The sequence below is a fragment of the Macaca fascicularis genome, chromosome 2 (genome assembly GCF_037993035.2).
Source record: "Macaca fascicularis isolate 582-1 chromosome 2, T2T-MFA8v1.1".
Classification (NCBI taxonomy): domain Eukaryota; kingdom Metazoa; phylum Chordata; class Mammalia; order Primates; family Cercopithecidae; genus Macaca; species Macaca fascicularis.
In genome coordinates, this window is record NC_088376.1 from 98,042,957 (window position 1) to 98,062,546 (window position 19,590).

General features: G+C 43.8%; 1 protein-coding gene across 2 annotated transcripts in view; it reads right to left on the reverse strand.

Moving 5' to 3' along the window:
- The window catches only part of ETV5 (ETS variant transcription factor 5), a 62,287-nt gene extending 43,127 nt beyond the window's left edge, over positions 1–19,160 (reverse strand). The window contains exons 1-5 of one of the 2 annotated variants that reach the window (XM_045386505.2): positions 19,011–19,160; positions 15,858–15,976; positions 15,635–15,722; positions 15,458–15,505; positions 15,314–15,364 (exon numbers count right to left, since the gene is read on the reverse strand). In XM_045386505.2, coding sequence (XP_045242440.1) covers positions 15,314–15,364; positions 15,458–15,505; positions 15,635–15,722; positions 15,858–15,902 — 232 coding nt within the window. In that variant the 5' untranslated portion in view covers positions 15,903–15,976; positions 19,011–19,160. Of the gene's footprint in view, positions 1–15,313; positions 15,365–15,457; positions 15,506–15,634; positions 15,723–15,857; positions 15,977–18,527; positions 18,839–19,010 lie in introns of those variants that run through there. The other variant, XM_074031625.1, reaches the window with a different exon arrangement.
- Positions 19,161–19,590: the final 430 nt, after the last annotated feature.

Consider the following 19,590-nt stretch of genomic DNA (forward strand, 5'->3'; position numbering starts at 1 on the left):
GTGAAATGTTATAATGCCTGAAACTTGCTTTCAAATGGTTAAGAAAAAACTACACATACACAGAGATGAAGCAAATGTAGCGATACGTTTTAAAAATAAATAAATAAAACAGTGATTCCGTCCCATTTCCTCTGAGATATCTGAAGAAAAAAATCCTTTATCTTACGGTTGACTAACATATCAAAAGTAGAAATGTTAAGAACTTCGAAACCATACATCGACACATGAAGAAAGCCACCCTTGGCCTATTACTGAATTGGAAGGATAATACACCCCTGGGAATCTAGCCTTACACAAGGATAAATGCTGGTCACACCTAATGTCTACGCCAGTGGTTCTCAAACATTTTGTTGGCTTTGGCCCACTTAGAAAGGACAAGGGAACACTCCAGAGACAGCAAAATAAAAACAGCCACTGCTGTTACTGTGACTACTGCCTTCTGCTAATACTTCCACCACCAAACTGCTTGGGTAGAAAGACAGCAGTTACACAAATGCAAAATGATTAAAATAACACCTATCAGTAACTCCATATTCATATTAGTGCATATATAACAGGAACTAAAATATATGCCCAAGTCAACCACAACCATTCTTGAGAAAAAATGGAGAATTTCCACTCCTTGTGAATTTATATGTAAAACAGGTTTAGGACAATAGGTTGTCCAGAAGAGCTGGACAACCCATTCGATTTCATCCCCAGGGTCTTCAAGAGAGTGCAAGGCAGCTATCATCAACCTGGGAAGGTTGGCAGAATTAAAGTTCTCTTTCTTATGGTTCTCCTTCATTTTCTTCCCTCATAAGCAGCTGGGTTAGCCCCTTCTACCCCTAAACGCTGAGCAGGGCTGGGATCAGGATGAGAGGAAGCTGGAAATAGGTGGCCTAGGCTTTTGCTGCTCTGAGCCTAGGGGCTCCCACTGTTCAGCCTAGTTTACCAGGCTAGATAAAAAGGAATATGGGGCTGAAGACCTAAACTGTATTAAAGTAAGTACACTGATTTGGAAAATCTCCTATGCATTTATGTCTTAGGAACCAAGAATGGCAGTTGGACCTCAGTGTGGAATCAAGGCCCTCCATATGACTCACGGGGGACATGACAAACACCTGATAAGCCAACAACTGGCTGGCCATACCACATGCCAGGGCTGAGATTTCAGGGCAGGCTCGTTCTGCAAGAACAGCTGCATTTGTCCTGGGCAAAGTTCCACATGAAGAAAGTAAGACTTGTGCTTTTTGCTTGTGCTTTGGGATAGGGTTTGCTATTAGCAGGTACAGGCAAAGAAGCTTCACAACTGGCACAGCTGTATAGTATTCAGGACTTTAGATTAGCAATTAATCACGGTGGTGGAAGGGGGTTATGATGTTGATGACTCTGGGGTATTTTTGCGATTTGTCCTATTTCTCAGCAAGAACCAAAGGACTGACTGTCACCCTGGTGGTATATTTCAGGGCTCCAGGGTATCAGATTAACCATGAGGTAGCAGAATTCATCAATGAACAGTTATAGAATAGAATCCCTTCCTATAAGGCCAATTATCATCTTCTGTACAATAAATAACGCAAGAGCCAAATTAGGGAGTGGTAAAGCTAGTTCCTGGAACACTTGGCTTCAGGAATCAGATTTCTCCCATGCGGTGGGAAAAAACTACAGTCAGCAGAAGAGAGGCTTCAGGAACTGGTGTGTGGACAAAAACAAAACAAAACAAAAAAACAACAAAACACTATATTCTTCCTGATTTAGACCTAGAAACTTGGGGTAATACAATCAGCTAAAAATAAAAGGCTTTGAATGTATTATCATGACATGGACTATGGGAAAGACAGATCCAAAAAATGGGGTTAGGGTTACATTGGTATAGGAATAAGACCAACCTAAGACCCAGATTCCAGTTTTTCAAGTTTTGATGGCCTTGCATGAAAATGGCTAGAAATACCAGGATGAAATAGCAGCCAATGAAATTAGAGCCAGGTCTTGCCACAGTGGGAAAGGAAGTGAGGGAAGGAGACACCTTTCTTGCTCATGAGAATAGATGAGGTTGTATCAAGTGTCTGGAAATTCAAGAGCCAAGACCTTTTGGGGAAGATTTTTGAAATGCAAGCTGAGGAATTTTGCTGGTGAGTGCTATGTTAAAAAATGCTAGGCACCTTGCTTGAAAGATAGCATAGAGACTATCTCCAGAGAGCCCACTCTCAGTTCCTAAGGGTGGTGGTAGAAACACAATTATTAAGGACACTGGAAGATTACTCTAGAATTCTGAAAATGGCCTTGAATATAACAGAAACTAAAGAGAAGAAATGGAGCTTAGAAAAGAACTGAACCAACTTTGAAAATGTATAAATAGCATTAGTAGACAATGGTATCTGAAACATCTCTAAGAGGTTGTCTGCAAAAATAGTGGAATTTCTCCCAGAATACAGGAATTAAGAGTTATTGATAAAAGTTCCCCTACCTGGGTTTCATTTTATCTTTTTTTGTTTGTTTTTTTAGAGGCAGGGTCTTGCTCTGTGACCCAGGCTAGAGAGCAATGGCGCAATCATAGCTCACTGCAGTCTCTCAAACTTCTGGGCTCAAGTGACCTTCTTGCCTCAGCCTCCTGAGTAGGTGGGACCACAGGCGCCTGCCACCACATCCAGCTAAATTTTTTTTTTTTTTAAGAGACAGGGTCTCACTATGTTGCCCAGACTGGTCTCAATCTCCCAGCCTCATGTGATCCTCTAGTCTCAGCCCCTCAAAGTGTTGGGATTACAGGCTTGAGCCACTGCACCCAGCCTCAAAACTGGGTTTTAAAATAGATGATAGAACTGGTACCAAGAAGCAGTTAAAACCATGAGGCCATTCTCTCTAAGTCTCTCCTCCGTTGCTTGTTTACCTCAGATAACCCTAAGCCTCTGCTATGCCCTCGAGCTGACAATAGCAACATGGGTCTAGGTTGTGACACATAGCATGTATTGGGCTTGTAGAACATTGCTTTCTCTGGGGAAATGCTGGCTGTATATAGAATTGGTGCTTGAAGACAAGATCCTGCAGAGTTCTGGAGAGTCAAGTGTTTATATAAGACCAGTGTTATGATATTTTATGCCTTTATTGCTCCTTGGAATGTGGGCTATATGAGATACAGGATAGATTCAACAACGGAGAAATCCAGCGTATCAGCAATTCCAGCTTAGGGGACCCACAGGTTGTAGCTTCTAGTAGACCCCAGAACAAAGCCCGTCCAGTTAGGGTTTTGTAAAAGCAGGGAAAGATGAAAATGGTGATTTTACACTTCCAAAGGAATTTTAATTTCTTTGTGGGAAGGGGGAATGACTTGACAAGGAGGTTACACTTAACAGAAAAGGGGCTTTAGTTGGGAGCATTCTCACACTGTTAAAAATCTTATTATTTGAACTATAAGGTTTATATTATCTAGTGGCTTCATATAACCTTGGGGAAGGGGAGGTGGTTTAAAGGTTTGCCTCCGCTAAGCCTGGCTCAATGATTGCAACATTCAGCAAACAATTGCTTCCCTCCCCTCCCCCGTTTCCCATGGCCGCTTACAGCAATGGTAGCAGCTAGACAGCAGAACCAGCACAGGGTATCTGGCAATCAAATCCCCAACTGAAATACAATTGGTTAGAAGACAAAAACTAAATTCTGCCCATGAAAGTCAGCTTGGGAGGTTACTGTCTAACATAAAATTGTAACCCACAGGTTGTACAGTACAACTCAGGCTGACCAGCCAAAGGGTTGGGGGCACTCCAAACTCCAGGGGGAGCTCAAGACTTGCCCTACCTCTGTACTCCTTCCAGAGAAGAAATGTGATCCAGTCTAAGATGACACGCAGGTCCTCAAGGACAGACGAGGAAAGATGGGGTGGGGTGATAGTTTTGGCTAGAAAGAGCAAATGTCATCCTGAACATTGTCTACCTTTTCTGCTGCATGAGGCTGAAAGCTGCTCCCACTCTCCAAAGCCTGAGAAGGCCCAGGGAAGAGCTCAAGGCAATGGGCCTATTGCAGGCCTTCAGAGTAAAAGAGTCATCAAAGGTGACCTATGGGGCACTAGCAAGTTTGCCAAGGTAGAGAAGTTGGCAAGTCACGCCTTTGGTCATCAACTAGGAGAGCTGGCTTTTGGGATACTGGTCTTGTCCTTTCTTCACTTCTATCAGTGAATGACATGGGTGATTTGTAAAGGTTTCTATTCTAACTCTGGCTAAAATACAAGGAAAGAAATTCTTTGTATTAATGCTTCGTCACTGCTCCTCCTCCCAAAAGAAGTGGTCAGGCATGGGAGGAGAGCCTTCCATCCACGGGCGTAAAGTACTAAATCAGCAATGTCCTAATTCATAGATGGTGACCTGTGGGTAAGAACGATTATCTATCACTGAATAGCTGCATCTTATTCTCAGGACAAAAATGCCTCTTTCAGACAGACAGTCATTTCCAAACAGAAAACCTCTGTTATCAAATAAAGAAGAAAACTGAATGCCAATGGTAGTAGAGTGATTTTTTTTGACCCAGATGAACTAGTTTCAGATTTACTTCCTTTAAGTTCATATTCTTTCTACACTTCAGCATTTTTCTTGAAACAGCTTGGATTTGTACAGTTCCTTTTCTTCGAAGGACTCATTTAGCCTAACAATTTAGGACTGTTACTTTAGAACTCCAAAAATGGAAACCTAGATGGCTTGAATGTAAGCGTTAGAAATTAAAGGTCAGTAAAGGAGACTAGAAAAGAATTAGACCAACTTCGATTGAGGTAGGGCTCCAGTATTAGTAGATATGGGGCTCTTCCATTAAAAACATTTTGTACGGGATGAGTATTTCTAATTGCATAAGAGTGTCGCATCTCAGAATTTGTGGGATGTGGAGAAACCAAAGCATTTCACAGTCAAGTAACATGCTTGTGAATACAGAGCTGACTCCAGGAGAGTCAAGATAAAAAACAAGAGGTTCTTCTGACTTCTAATGCGCCACCCCCTTTCGACTACCATAGGCTGGGTGCTTTTAGACCTACAGCCACAGAGCTGGCATGTTGGTTACTTTCATGCTTAAGAGACCAGCAGGATACAAATGTGAGGGACTGGCCTGATGACACCAAAGGAGAATCTGAGCATTATTTGAACCAGTGTTTTGCTACTTTCCTTGGGCAGCTAGCTGTTCAAAGAATTTTAATAGTCAACCTGTAGAAATATGATAGACAACTATTGGTTTTACTTTCAAGATTGAGAAAGAGGTCTAAGGAAACCCTTGTTCTCCCAACTCATTAGCGATGACAGGGCGGCTTCCTGTACTGTGCCCTTACATCGATCACAGTGGATTTTACCATGAAGGGCTGCTCTCAGTGGATCACGCAATCAGGATAAGGGGAAACAGGACATTTTTCCTGAAAGGAAAAAAAATTGCAAAACTAAACCTTAAGCTTTAACATCCCTTCTATAATTTACTCCCAACTTACATAATTCTCATCTACACTGGCACTAAAGTGAAATGTTAACAGTACTTGAAATAGGATTTAAGCACTGTGGAAAATCTTATCTTTAATTTCAAATTGAAAATTCATCCGTAAAATCTGACAGAAGAAAATCCAAACCCTAGGGAAATGAGTTTCTTCCCCCAGAACCATTCCCTTCTATCTATAGCCCCACTTCTCCTAAAAGCAGAAACTCAGCAAGTACGTCAAGGGTGCCTAAACTGTGACTTGCACTCTAGCACATGCAGTCTTACTGGGAAACATAGCATTAGCTGCTCAAAGTCTAAATGCAGCCTAGCAACACTTGGCTAGTGTATGTGTTTAAAAGAGGAAACAGAAAATGAGAAATAGCCCTAACTAGCTTTTGTTCTATTTATCTAGAAGGTCATCCCAAGGACTCTGAACTCTGGGTTTGAGACCCTTTACAATGTTACTTCCCCACCAGCTGGAGGCTGGGGCAGCTGGGATGGGAAGGGCCTGTGGTAGGGAATGCGGTGGTGTGCGGGCTGTATGCGCCAGGTGTCCACAGTGTGCAGAGCAGGCGCTGTGGCCGAGGCGGACATAAACACGTGACAGGGCTCCTCTGCTTTTGCAGACACTCAGAGCCTAAGAAACGTGATTTGTTTCCTGTTTCAATAGGAATAAAAATTGGGAAGCAGGGACTATGATTATTAGTTGTCAAAATACTAAATACTTCTCAAAGCCCTATGCTGTTTCCACCTTCTTCTGCAAGAAATAAAATTCCATTGCTGCTGGGGAAGAAAAAAAATGAAGATGGAGTTGAGAAGCAGAAATTTTTCGAGTCAAGATATCCCTCAGCACAGCAAAGTTATCCCCCCTCAATTATTCTCTCTTAAAATTCAGATGAGGAAACTAGGGGTAGGCTCCAGGATCTGGCCTTTACTGTGGGTGATCATGTGGAAGAGACATCCCCTCCTCTTCTATTCTACCTTTTCTATGGAAAAAGTATAAAAGACCCTCATTAAGTGCTCTTGCAGGTCATTACAAAGCATTTCCAGGCACTCAGCTGAAAGTGTTTATGTAAGCGAAGTCCTTCTCAGTCCCTCTGGAGAAACACACATATCAGCATCCTCCTACACAGCTGATATCTAGTGTTACCTCCTGAGAGGTTTCAAACTCTCTCACAAAAGGACAATCTGCCCAGGCCTGCTCTTTTTTAATAGGGAAGGGAAGGCATGCTTGCAAGGCCAATTTACAGCAAGGTAAAAAAAATCCTTGAGGCAAAACACAAGTGCAAACTGCCTTATTAAGGTTGTGAGGATGAAGAGTAGGAACTAAGAAAAGCTCTTTAAAATCCTGAGGAAGCTGCTCTGGATCATTACTATTACGTTTTGTTTTGCCTTTTAACTGATTGTCCTTTTTATGCTCATCATACATCCCTGGGCTATCCCACAGAGCACACTGGACATGTATCTGTGAGCTGCCGGTGAGCTACCGGGTAAGATGTTGGAGGATGTTTAAGTGTGGAAGCAGGTGGGTGTGGTGGTTCGAACCTGTAATCCCAGCTATGTGGGAGGATTGCTTGAGGCCAGGAGTTCCAGACCATCCTGGGCAACACAGCAAGACTACCCCCACCCCACCTCCTTGGCCAATCAATCCCCTTGGCCAATCAATCAATCAATCAATCAAGGGTGGATGCTAGTTTGAGGCACGTGCACTCTTAAAACCTGGCCTAGTTTTGGCATGATGAGGCTACTTTGGTTTGGGGGTTGCTCAGAGGCTGAGTTTTTCTGGTACTTCCAAGGATGTTCATTTTGGGAGGTTTTGCATTTGATTAGTGTCCAGTGGAAGGGTGATTCCAGTGAGATTCCCTCATTGCTCAGTACCAGAGTTTGAGTATGGTCGTTTAAAAAATGATACTTACCTGACCACAGTGGAAAATTAAACAGGAGTGAAGGCAAAGGAGTAGAGAAACTACAACTTTGTCTCCCCCATGTTAAAACTGTAAGCCTAAGCAAGAAGTGTCTGTGTCGCGGCAGGCAAACACCTGGGCTACTCAGGCCTGGAGTAGACTGGAGGTTAGAGGAGAAGAGCAGGCAGGAATCCTCAATGGGGAGCTAAAGCCACAACCCCACGTGAAGGAGATAAAAGGGTAACAGCCTCAGATCAAGTCTCAACACCTCCCTCTCCAGGGGAAGCTAAACCAGCCTCTCCTCTATTATCACTCCCTTTAGACAGCTACCGTCTAAAATGAGAGACAAAGAAAGGGGAGTGGGCTTCACTGGCTTTGTAGGTCAGTAGCAGCTCTTCCCCAGAAACCCAGGCCATCAGCCCGGCAGTTTAAGGGTTAAAGTGAGCACTTAAAAGAAAACTCAAACCCCATTAAGCCCAGGCTTGGAGAACAGGGAGCAGCAGGGAAGCCAAAGGAAACTAATTTTGGAGGCTCTCCAAGCTGCCAATCACAAGCATATTTCTAACAGTCCCAGTGTTGTTTGAGTTGGTTGTTTTTCCACAGGCTGCACAATGGGGTCTGGTTATTCATTGAAAAAGTCTGCAAGTGAGCCCCGCCCTCCATTCACAACCAATTTGGAATGCTCCATTCAGGCAAGAGGGGGAATCTGCAGCTCTGCTAGCTGGGGCAGACCTAATAGTGCTCAGCGCCCAGCTGTCGCCGCAGGGACGCTTGCTCGCTCAGTACGCTGTGTTTATGTAAGAAATTCAGACACGGCAGGGGCTCTTGCCTGCTGTGCACCCTTCCTAGGATTCAAATAGCCAAGACCCTTGTGGAAATCTGCAAGGGTGTGCAAAAGTCCGCTAGAAGTAAGGTCAGAAAGTGCCCTCTGGCAAAAGGGGAAAGGCAAAAGAAAAACTATCATGTGCCACTCGGTTCAGAATCTGGCTGTAGCCACCAGCTGAGAGAAAGAGACTTCAGTGGTATTTCTCCTGCCCCAGGGTAAGCTGGTTTGCATTAGGGGACAGCTTTCTCTGGAAGCCTGCCTCTCCAGACTTTCTTTCCCATTCACTGCTGGTAGCTGCGCCCGGCGCCACCTGGCTTCCTCCCCAGGGGAGGAGGGCTCTGGAGACACTACTAGATTTTCTGGCTGCAGAGGAGGGGACAAGCTACCTATTACAACAATTTCACAGTTCCTTTTTTAGCTTTGGATCCAGCCTGAAGAGTTCGGAATACCCTCCTGAATGCTCATGAGACATCAAAAGGGAAGAATGTGGAGATCTAAGGTTGGAAGGTGAAATCTACGCCGAGACTTTGCAAAGTACAAGGCAAAAAAACTGGTTTCGTTTCTTAGGTATTTTTTCCAAACCTTCAATAATCACCCTGAGGGAAAGCTGATGGAGCCGGTCTGACAACCACACTTTATTTCAAGGAAAAGCATACTTCTTTATGAAAAGCAAATGCAGGGGATACATTTGAGCTCCTTTTTTTCATCACATATTTGGCTCTTTTCAAATGTCTTATGTATACTTCTCACTGCCTGCCCTCATGTCCCCTCCAGTGAGCTCAGTGCCACTGGAAGCATTTCTCTTCAGAAGAAGAAGAAGTTCTTCTGACCACAGAATCCCCAATCCATGCCTTGGCTCTTCAGATCAGCCTCAAACTCCTGGCCTTTTAATAACTAGATCTTATCCTGCTCCCTGGAATCTTGCACTCTCTGCTTCAGTTTTTCCCTAGATGCTTCTTTCTTTTTAAACAAGGGAGCGCCCTTTATTTTCTATGCAGAATCCTCTTATGTGGAATTCTTTTCCCTTTAACATCTGAGTTGCTAGCCCACTGTCATTTGCCTGCCAGGCCCAAAGGTGTACTTACATTATGGTTATAATTTATACATACACCCTCTAACTAGTGCGGGCACATACTAGGGGCCTGGTATCTTGCCACTCCTTTAAGCCAAGTCTAGAGGGACAGGACAATGATAGAAACTGACGACCAAAGCCTCTGTTAAATGAGCTTGATGAGTTCACAAAATGAATTTTTAAAAAAGCAACCTAATCCGGTAATGGCATCAGCATGCCTGGCACTTGTCCAAGAGCTGGGAGCTGCAACATGACAAGCCTCTGAGCTCCTTGGATTCCAAGTGGAGAAGCACTGTGTGCCAGGGCACAGATGGGGCCCAAGCTGCCTCAAGGGCAGCCGTATGCCCGAGAGGGGGCTGTCAGCCTCTGAGGCTGGATGTACTTTACCACCACTAAAACCCAAGAAATGTGTGGAGGGAACAGTTTCTCGGCAGAGAATCACACACCCCACCCCACAAGAAACTTTTTTTTCTGGGGCTGAAATTAAAACAATGATACTACTAGATGATAGAAATGGGAGACAGTACACATTTTCAGCTTCATTATGCTACCCATGTCTTACTTTTGTAAAACTGAAGAATGCTGAAAGAGGAGGGGATAAATGGTAATTTCTTGATGGATGCCAGGATTTTGTTACTTCTGTCACCTACACAAGTGATCTTGACACAGATGTAACTCCCCATCCCAAGTCTTTCTCACCAAATACAAAGGACTGGTAAGCCTACTGGGTTTTGTTAGATGACTAATAGCACAGAGACACAGAAGGGTAAGAGAAAAATTCAGTTTAAGTAAGTCTAACTGAATTAAAGGTAGACGAAAGCAGATTTTGTAAAACAGATGGCTCCTTTAAGTAAATAGGTACTGTAGGTCTGGGGTCCTTGAGAATACTGAGTCTAGGAATCTTTGAGGCTATCAAAACAGGAAGGATTTCAAATCATTTAGCACCCTCCCAGCAGTAAGGTACTGGGCTAGCTAACAAAGACTTTGAAAGTAACACTGTAAAACCTGGAGTCAGAGAATCTCTCCTCCGTGTTTTCCTCACACTTTCTTCAGCATTCTTTTCTACCTTCAGAACTACTGACTCCTGAAAAGTATAAACCGATGGCCTTGTTTTCCCTCAAACCTCTTATTTTTTAAAAGCCCACTGTTTTCTTTCTTACCTTGCCAAACAAAAAGACTTTAGGATGATCCTTTTGAATAGAGGTGGCCCAAGCAGGAAAATGTGTTTTGCTACACCACACCTAGGACCAAAGACCAAAATGATGTACCCTGTCCAAAGGAAAGGCACTGCCTCTACTATACTAACCTCACACATTAATAAAGAAATCCAGCTGAATAATCTCATCGTGAAACAGGATTAAGATCAATGTGTTTTAGGCTCAAGGGCTGTCATTAACAGTTAATCCTATTTCCCCAGCCGTCTATTGCAATGTATTTATGAAAAGTCGATTTTATCAGTTAATTAGCTGGTCCTTAGGAAATTACTTGTACTTCCTCCAGTTGTTCCATTCTTTTTGAAACACAGATCTTAAAAGAACACTTCAAGGGGAAAATGGGGTCATCTGGATCTTAAAACAATTCTCTAGGCTATATTTGGTATAGAGGCCATGATTTTGAAATAAGATTTTTATCATGCTCTCTACTCAGCATAAAATATCTTATTCAAGATGCTAACAGGTATATATTTACAATATCATAACTGAAATAAATGAGATTAAAAATCAGACCCGAAATGTCTATTAAAAAAACTGCTATTTATATATACTAAAATCAAGTAATACACTCTTTAAGTACCCAAAGAGTTCAGAAAAATGAATGGAACACATCGCCTTACCCCCACTTTGAAACATTCTTGAGTTCCAATCTTATCCAAGGCATAGTTAGTTCTATGAAAATGTGTAGGAAAGATGTACACACATCTATGCACTGACCCAGATTCCCTGGTTTAGTAGCTCTATGTGTTAAGGTACACATTTAGCTACATACACACTTACGTAGATATACACACATGCACAAACACTTCTTCATATGTAGGACATATGTACACAGTTTTATCTGTATACACACTAAAGGTGTCTTCTAGGAAACATGGCAGTTTTTTTTGTTTTTGTTTTTTAGAAATAGGGTCTTGCTCTGGTACCTAGGCTGGGGTACAGTGGTGTGATCACTACTTGCTGCAACTGTAACCTTGAATTCCTAGGCTCAAGTGATCCTCCCGACTTGGCCTCCCAAAGCACTGAGGTTACAGGTGTGAGCCTAAATGTCAGTTTTTTAATAATTTTTTTCTTTTATAATTGTTCTCTCTCTTCCAAATCCTAGACAGAAAAACTCAAAGCATCAAGGTATTGAGTAACTTTCTCAGGATCATAGAAGGAAGAGAAGTGACTGCTGAATTGGACAGTCAGAGGTCTACCTGATGCTTTCCTGAACGCCATCTCTAGATATCTGAAATAATGGAGAGCCCTGAATACACTTGAACATGCCACTACTCCCTGGCTCTGCAGCTTTGTGAGAGCTTCTTTAAGAATATTTATCTTTTTCTTACGTCACCTAACCCTTCCCGTTTGCCCCCACTACTGGTCAGCCTCTCCAGCTATTTGGAAATAGCTGTGAAAGGAGGGGGCTGGGCAAGACTGTCTCTACAAGGGACATCCAACTCAAGCAATCTGAGATCTTCAGGGTTACTTCTTAGGACCAAAGGATAATGAGGTACACTGGTAGAATCCCTATGATCTATAGATTTCTATTCTAATCCCTTGAATTTGACCTTTAGGAGTTTCCATGCTTTACTGATATCTCTATGTGTGAGGTAGAGGTGAAATCTGTACAGCTAGAAGTAAGCTGGGCATTTCTATAAGATATAAAAGCAATGGTTTCTTTCACTCAAATCAGACTTAAGGATGTATCCCTATGGGCAGGAAACCCAATTCTGAGAAACTTACAAAATATAATCTCTTTAGAAGTTGAACTTTTAGTGTTTAGAGAAAAAAAAAAGGCCATAATCTTTAAAACTGACATTCCAAAATAAAAATATTACCTACATTTCTATTCTCTTTCTTTTATGTATACAATAAATTTATACATATACAATGGAAAATTTTCAAATCACTATTAATAGGAAAGTCTATTACCAGTGGCCACCAGTAAGAATATTTGTTACAGGCCGGGCACAGTGGCTCACACCTGTAATTCCAGCACTCTGGGAGGCTGAGGTGGGCAGATCACCGGAGGTCAGGAGTTCAAGACCAGCCTGGAAATCATGGTGAAACCCCGTCTCTACTAAAAATACAAAAATTAGCCAGGTGTGGTGGTAGGTGCCTGTAATCCTAGCTACTTGGGAGGCTGAGGCAGAAGAAATGATCGAACCCGGGAGGCGGACATCCCAGTGAGTGAGCTGAGATTGCGCCATTGTACTCCAGCCTGGGTGACAAGAGCAAAACTCTCTCTCAAAAAAAAAAAAAAAAAAAAAAAAGGTTTGCTTTCCCCTGGCAAATCTAAGTTTGGCTAATATTCATTGGTTAAGTGAGTCAAACCAACTCATAAGGTTTCATTAAATTTGAATGAGTTTTTTCCCTCCCCTGAAAAAAATCATGGGCTCTTCCAGAAAATGACTAGAGTGAAGCTGGTCCTGAACTCGAGGCTGTGGAAAGTGCTCATGGAAAAGTAAGTGCATGCAGCCGGCTGTGGGCTCTGCCAGCTCCTCCTCATGCTTCTGGCTGTCAGTCTGAACTACAGGAAAACATAAGAGCAAGAATGAATGGCTCAAATATGCACCACCCACATTTGTGTTCTTGCCTTGCTTCTTAGGCAAGTTATTCTACTTGAATCTATCCCTTCTTGAAGCTCTACCTCAAGAAATAAAGTCAGAGGGAAAGAATCATTAGAAGACCTTTTCTAGGCTAGTCAACCATCTTTTATATCCTTATAAGATAGAAAGGCTCAACCTTAGGCAGTTAAAACAAAAAGTAAGCAAAGTAAAAAAAAAATCATACTTGGTAAGCAGAAACATCTCCCAAATCACCTCCATTTAAGGTACAGAATTTTAATTAAAGAACTTAGTACATTCTATTTGCTGAGCAGAAATTATTTCTAAAGAGCCAAAACACATTTATTGATTTCTTCACTTTAGCCTATTCCCACAGATAAAAATCTCTCCAAATATAAATCCTGCTTGCTGACAAAGAACATACCCTTGCTTCAGCACATGCAATCAATCTGAATGCAGCCATCTCATCTCCCTTTTAACTCTTTTGGGTTACAGAGAAACAAACAAAAGTGTCATAAAAGCATTTCAAAGAACCTCTGCCAAGAAAGCCACCTCCCAAACAGACTGCAGTTTATGCTGCTTTGAGCAAGAACTGGAAAGGCTGGGCCAAATTGTCAACACAGAACAAAGTTGGATTACAAACCCTGTCTTTCATCTTGCAAACACACATACACACACACACACACAATTTGGGTTATCTTTATTTAGTCTTTCAGTGGCAGGCTTCCCCATCACTTGAAAGCAATCAAAGGGCAATAATTAACATGCATTTACTCTCCTATAGAACACATCCACAGCAAGCTGTGACAAAGCTAAGGTAACCATGCATGTGTGTGTTACAGTTTATTCTCTTTTACAGTTTCATGGCATTGTGCCTTGGACATGAGGCCTATCATTAAGGAATGTTTAGCTGCTACCTCTGTTCTTACATTTAAAAGATTTGGAATACCCAGCTTTTTACTTAGAGACAGACCTAAGATACTGTCTCTCCAGTGGCATTTTCACACACATACACCCACCTACCCAGAGATAAAACAAAGCTGGGAAGAATCTGTTGGTCCAAAATGAGAAATTGAGTCCTTGCATGGCTCAGGTGCTTGCTATTATAAACTATGACTAAGAGACATGAATTTCTCTATGATGCAACTCTCAAGAGAGGCAGCATTTTCTCCAGGCCTCTCTTAAACCTGCTCATTCGCCAGTGACTAATGCTCTCTAGAGCAGCCCTGTGCTGCTCAAATTTCATCAGCCAGCTTTGTCCTTGATAACTCCGCCTAGACCATAAAAGCTCCCAAACCTGTTGAGGACAGCCCCAAATGATCAGTGCAAAGTAACCATGCCCCTGCCAGTGCTGAAAACCATCTTTTGAGCTTCCCACTGCATTTTATCTCTAGTAATGAGCGCTTAGTGGCCATTTTAAGGAAAAGTTTCTCTTCTCTGAACAGAAAAGCCACAGCAACTACATGAAAAGTAAGAGTAAATCAGGCCACTCTGTGACCACCCCTTGTCAGCTATGGAGTAGAGACAAAATTGACAACTGTTGGATGAAGCCAAAGTTAACTGGAGTTTTCCATTAACTATTTTCTGCACCTTTAAGAAAAAGAGAAATATCAGGTTCATGATTCACATCAAGGACTTAATTTATAAAACAAACCCCCAAAAAGCCACAAAACAATGTGTGATTAATAGATGCTTGGCCCAACACCATATATATTATGTCAGTTAATTTATAATTTTGAGCTTAAAACTTTGCAATATTCTTTTTTTTTTTTTTTTTTTTTTTGAGATGGAGCCTTGCTCTGTTGCCCAGGCTGGAGTGCAGTGACGCGATCTCAGCTCACTGCAACCTCCGCCTTCTGGATTTAAGTGATTCTCCTGCCTCAGCCTCCTGAGTAGCTTGGATTATAGGTGCCCGCCACCAAGCCTGGCTAATTTTTGTATTTTTAGTAGAGATGGGGTTTCCCCATGTTGGCCAGGCTGGTCTTGAACTCCTGACCTCAAGTGATCCGCCCTCCTCAGCCTCCCAAAGTCCTGGGATTACAGGCATGAGCCACTGCGCCCAGTCAGCTTTACAATATTCTTAAGGAAAAAGAAATTTAGGATAAAATTATGTTCAGTAAGTCTTACCTGCAATACAGTAGAAACACTTTAGAAATAATTTTAATAAGAAATAAAAGTTTTCAGGGTTAATTCTGAATTATTAGAAGAAACTAAATGCATACTACTGTCTAAATCTGGCCATAGCTGAAAAAAGCATATTCTAGACATGGATGATCCAAGACCAAACAATTTCAGAACAAATGTGCCATCACCAGAAAGGTACTTACAGTTATCAGACTGAAAATCTGGGACAAACTGTTCATCATCAGGAACTTGTGCTGGAAAATAGATTTTTATTTTAGACCTTTAAGTTTTATTAAAAAGCACAGTAAAATGTTTTATATGGAAAATAGGACATCCATGAAACTTGCCTTCAGCTAACCAAGCCTCTTGAAGTTGACTGAGATCCTGAAACAGCTCTGAAATTGAAAACAGAAGACCCCAGAATGAGGATATTTCTTCTGCTAGGGAGAAGACAGGGAAGAATCTACATGCTACTGTCACTGGGAGCAGGGAAGCCACAACATAGGCAGGGAAAGCTTTACTACCTTCAGAATCGTGAGCCAGATCTGTGTCCAAAAACTTCCTTTTTCTGTCAATCACAGGCCGCCCTCTACATTCCTCAGATCGAGATTTCTGAAAGAGGCCAACAGAAAGTGAAGGCTCAAGTGTAGTAAAGAGGTCCAAAGGGGGTCGACTCACTAAACCAACAGGGGGAAGAGTCATATTGGAGAGGGAGGACAAAACAAACCAAAAGCCACATAAACTTACCCCTGGGACCATAAAAGGGACTTGCTGATCATAAAACCCATCCATGGTGCTTTCAGCGTCTCTAATACCACTTTGAGAGGTTTCAGCATTGAGTAATTTCTGGGGGAAAAGGGATCCTCCTGTAATATGAATTTGGGAGATTTTAACTAAGAGGGGGGAAAAGAAACTAAGGGGGGGAAACAATTTTAGATTGCCTTTTTTTTAGGGCCTGTGCAAAATTATTACCCTTCTGCGAAGTACTTAAAACTTACTCAAGGTGCAAGCTTTACAGACCAAAGACGGGCTTGATTAATGGTATCAGAGGTACATGATGTACTTCGTGCCAAATCCATTTACCCAGTCATCATTTTTTCTTTGTTTTTAAATCATTAAAATTACAGATTTGCTACTGTCTGTCCTCTACCAAAACAAAACAAACCAAAAGCCCTTATTTTCATTATAAAACGGTGATTTCAAGATTCTCTCACATACTCCAGGGCATTTGTAGTAGAGTTTTTAAAAAAGAGATAATTTAATTTTTAACAGTACAGTGTCAGGAAGCAGAGAAATTGAGTTTAAGTATTCCAAATTATTGGCAATTAAACACCTGACATACATGGTGTTTCTAAAAGCATTTTGTAGGTCAGTGTTAAAACACTATATATAGTTCCTAGAATAAATTGATCAGAGGTATATTTATCTTCACACACAACTCTTTATTTAAAAGAGGTCTAAACAGATATAGCCATCTGTAATGTCACAAATATCTCCCTGGTTACTTACAGAGATATTTGTGACATCTCCAACTTCTAAAAGAATAAAATGCCTATGAAAAGTAATGGATTAAAAAACTAATTCCATTGCTTGTGGTACAATGCATCTCTACCAAAGGTCTTTTAAAACTTAGGCTGTTTCTTACAGTGGAGTCATTTTTTCTAGACATACCCCCCACCCCACCCCCAAATGAAACTCATTTCAGGACTGGTTAAGTGCTAAGTCTGGGGAAAAAGGGGTGGGGTGGGGTTAGAAGGGAGAAAACTTCTAACGTGAGTGGAATAAAGTAACAATTTTAGGAAGGTACCATCTTCCTAAACACTTTTATTCTCCAAATAAAAACATCGCTAAGTCAACAAAAGGTGGAAAAACATTAATTTCACTCACTCCAGCTCTAAGCAATTCAAAATGCTTAAAGGCTAATTTCTTTTGTTTAACATATACACAAATTTTAAACAGGAAACTTTCCCCCCGTAAGCAATTCCATCCAATTTGTTTTTCACACTATGTGTAGCATATCAAATTTTTCATAAGTGAGCAGGATACAAGGAAACCCTTCACAGCCAGCCTCCTCCTCAGCACTTTGGCCCAAGGAATCAGATTATTTTCAAAGTCAAAGGAAAGAGAGGAGCAAAATAGCACGCAGTTCGTAACTTCCTAGAAAAACACTCGCCCCAGCCTGCCTGCGTGCCCCGTCCAAACAGCCCAAGAAACGTTCAGAATAATACCTCTCTCAAATGCCACCAAACCGTATACAAAATTTGAGAAACCTCAGCAGTGAGTTGAGGGGGCATGAAAGAGTGTGCTCTGTCGCTTATGAAAATCTGTCAGATTAAATCGTGGCCTTAGACATTTTGTGAATGTTTGTTAGGGGGAAGGGGACAACCAGTAGAAGACGGGAGGGGGAGATATTTTTCAGTCTCATGATGAAATACTTCACCCGGAAGAGCAAAAAAAATTCGAAAAAAATTAAAAGAACTAAACTGCCATAAACGAACCGAAAAGAGACATTCCAAGGTTAGAAAAATTTTATTCCAAGTATAATTTTTTAAAAAGGCTGAAGGAAAGGCTCGAGTTCATCCAGGAGTTTAAACCACTTCCTTTGCCCCCCCCCACCACCCGCGCCCGGGGTGCCCCCAGGAAAACTTTAGCACAGCGCAGCGGCGCGATCCAGGCCCCTCCCCTGTGGCGCGCAGCGGGCCCGGTTTTATGAATGGGAGAGCGAGCTGCGGCCGCCACATCAGGTAGAGGCTGTAACTGGATCTCTCGCGCTGGGCCCCATTCACAAAATAAGACACACTTCCACCCAATTCCCAGCCTTCCCCATTCATGAAAACTCCTTCAGCTGCGCCCCCGCCCCCACTTCCAACGCACGCCCAGCCTCCGACGCAGGCCCCTCACCCCAGCGTTTTAGGAAGAAAGCTCAATGCTTCATTCACAAAAAGGGAAGGAAAAAAAAAAAAAAAAAAAAAGCCGCAGGGAGCAGCGAGCCAACGAAAGAAACCCGCTTCATTCATAAAGTCACCCACATTCATAAAAACGAGGTGCTGCGGCCGGCGCTACCAACCGCTTCCAATCCCTCCCACCCCCAACATCTCTCCTTGGCACCCCCTCCTCGACCAGGAGTTCAGTTCCCCGCCCCGAGTTTTCTCCACCTTCTGAAAATGCGGCCAGAACCCTAATCCACCGCGAGGCTCCAGTATCTTTCGGTGCTGCCCCCTCCACACCCGTGTTATCCCCACCATCCCCAGGCCGCTGTTCCGGTGCGCCCCGATTTTTCTCGAGTCGCAGCACAGCCCGACGCCCTCAGCCTGCTAGGTGGGAGCAGGGCGACTGCATGTCCACTTTCCACTACCTGAAACTTGCAAGGCCTGCGTAAGTTCCTGATCGACCCCCGCCCCCGCAGGCTGCACTTGCCTGTGTCATTTACCCCCTCCCGGTGCTCTGGGGGGCAGCGCCTCTCAGACATTCCCCTCAAACTGCTTCCCGCCCCCTCCTCCCAACTGCGGAGCTCCGCCAAGCGTCTCTTCTCGCGAGCCTCCAAGTCCCCTCGGGGCTCTCGAATCTCCAGAGACTGTGAAAGCCTCGCAACTCCGCGATCCCCCATCCACTCGGGAGCCCCCGCACTCGCGCTCCCGCGCGCCTCCCCCACGGCGTGTGGAAAGCCGCTCTCCCCGCGCTCCGGAACCGTTAGCCGCACCCGCCGGGCGCCTCCCAGGAACCAAACTGGACCGAGCCGCGGGGGGAGGGGGCGGTCAACCCGGGGGGGGTCACCCCAGGTACTGCACCCCGACTTTGAAGATTCTGAATCAACCCGTGAACTCTAGCCAGCTGGGCCTGTCGGACCCGTGGCCGGACGCCCCTTCCGATCTCCCTCCTGCCCCCGCAAAGCCCCCTCACCTGAGGCGGCCGCTCTCCTCCCCTCGCAGCGGCCCCGGCGGCGCAGGCGCGCTCACGCACGCGCGCACCGGGCCTGGGCGCCTGGGCAAAAGGCTGGGCCGAACCGCTCCGAAGACGGTGAACCGCTCCGCGCACCAGCGGCTGGACTCTGCGCCGCAGCTGCCAACCAGGCTGGAGCGCTGGCCCGGCCCCCCGCGGCCCGCTGCTCCGCCCGCCGCCATTGGCCCGCGGCCCTAGCCCAGCCTTGTTCCCATTGGCCCGAGGCCGTTCCCGCGGCTGTCCATCACCTCTTGTTTACCCTGTCTGCGGGCAAATCCAACCAAGCCGCCCCATTAACTCCGGCCCCCATTGGCCAACGATGCATCTCTCTCCACCCCCTCAGGGGTCTGTTTTACATAATTTATGCACCGGGGGCCATTGGCCAATCAGCACAGGCTTGTTTATATAATGAATGTAAGGACGTTTTTCATTCATAAAAAACGCGACCTGAGGGGGAAGCTTAGCTGAGTCAGTGAAGCACTTAAAGGGGCCGAGGCCGGGAGGAGCCGCCGTTACTTCCCTTCTCGCCGCTCTGCCGACT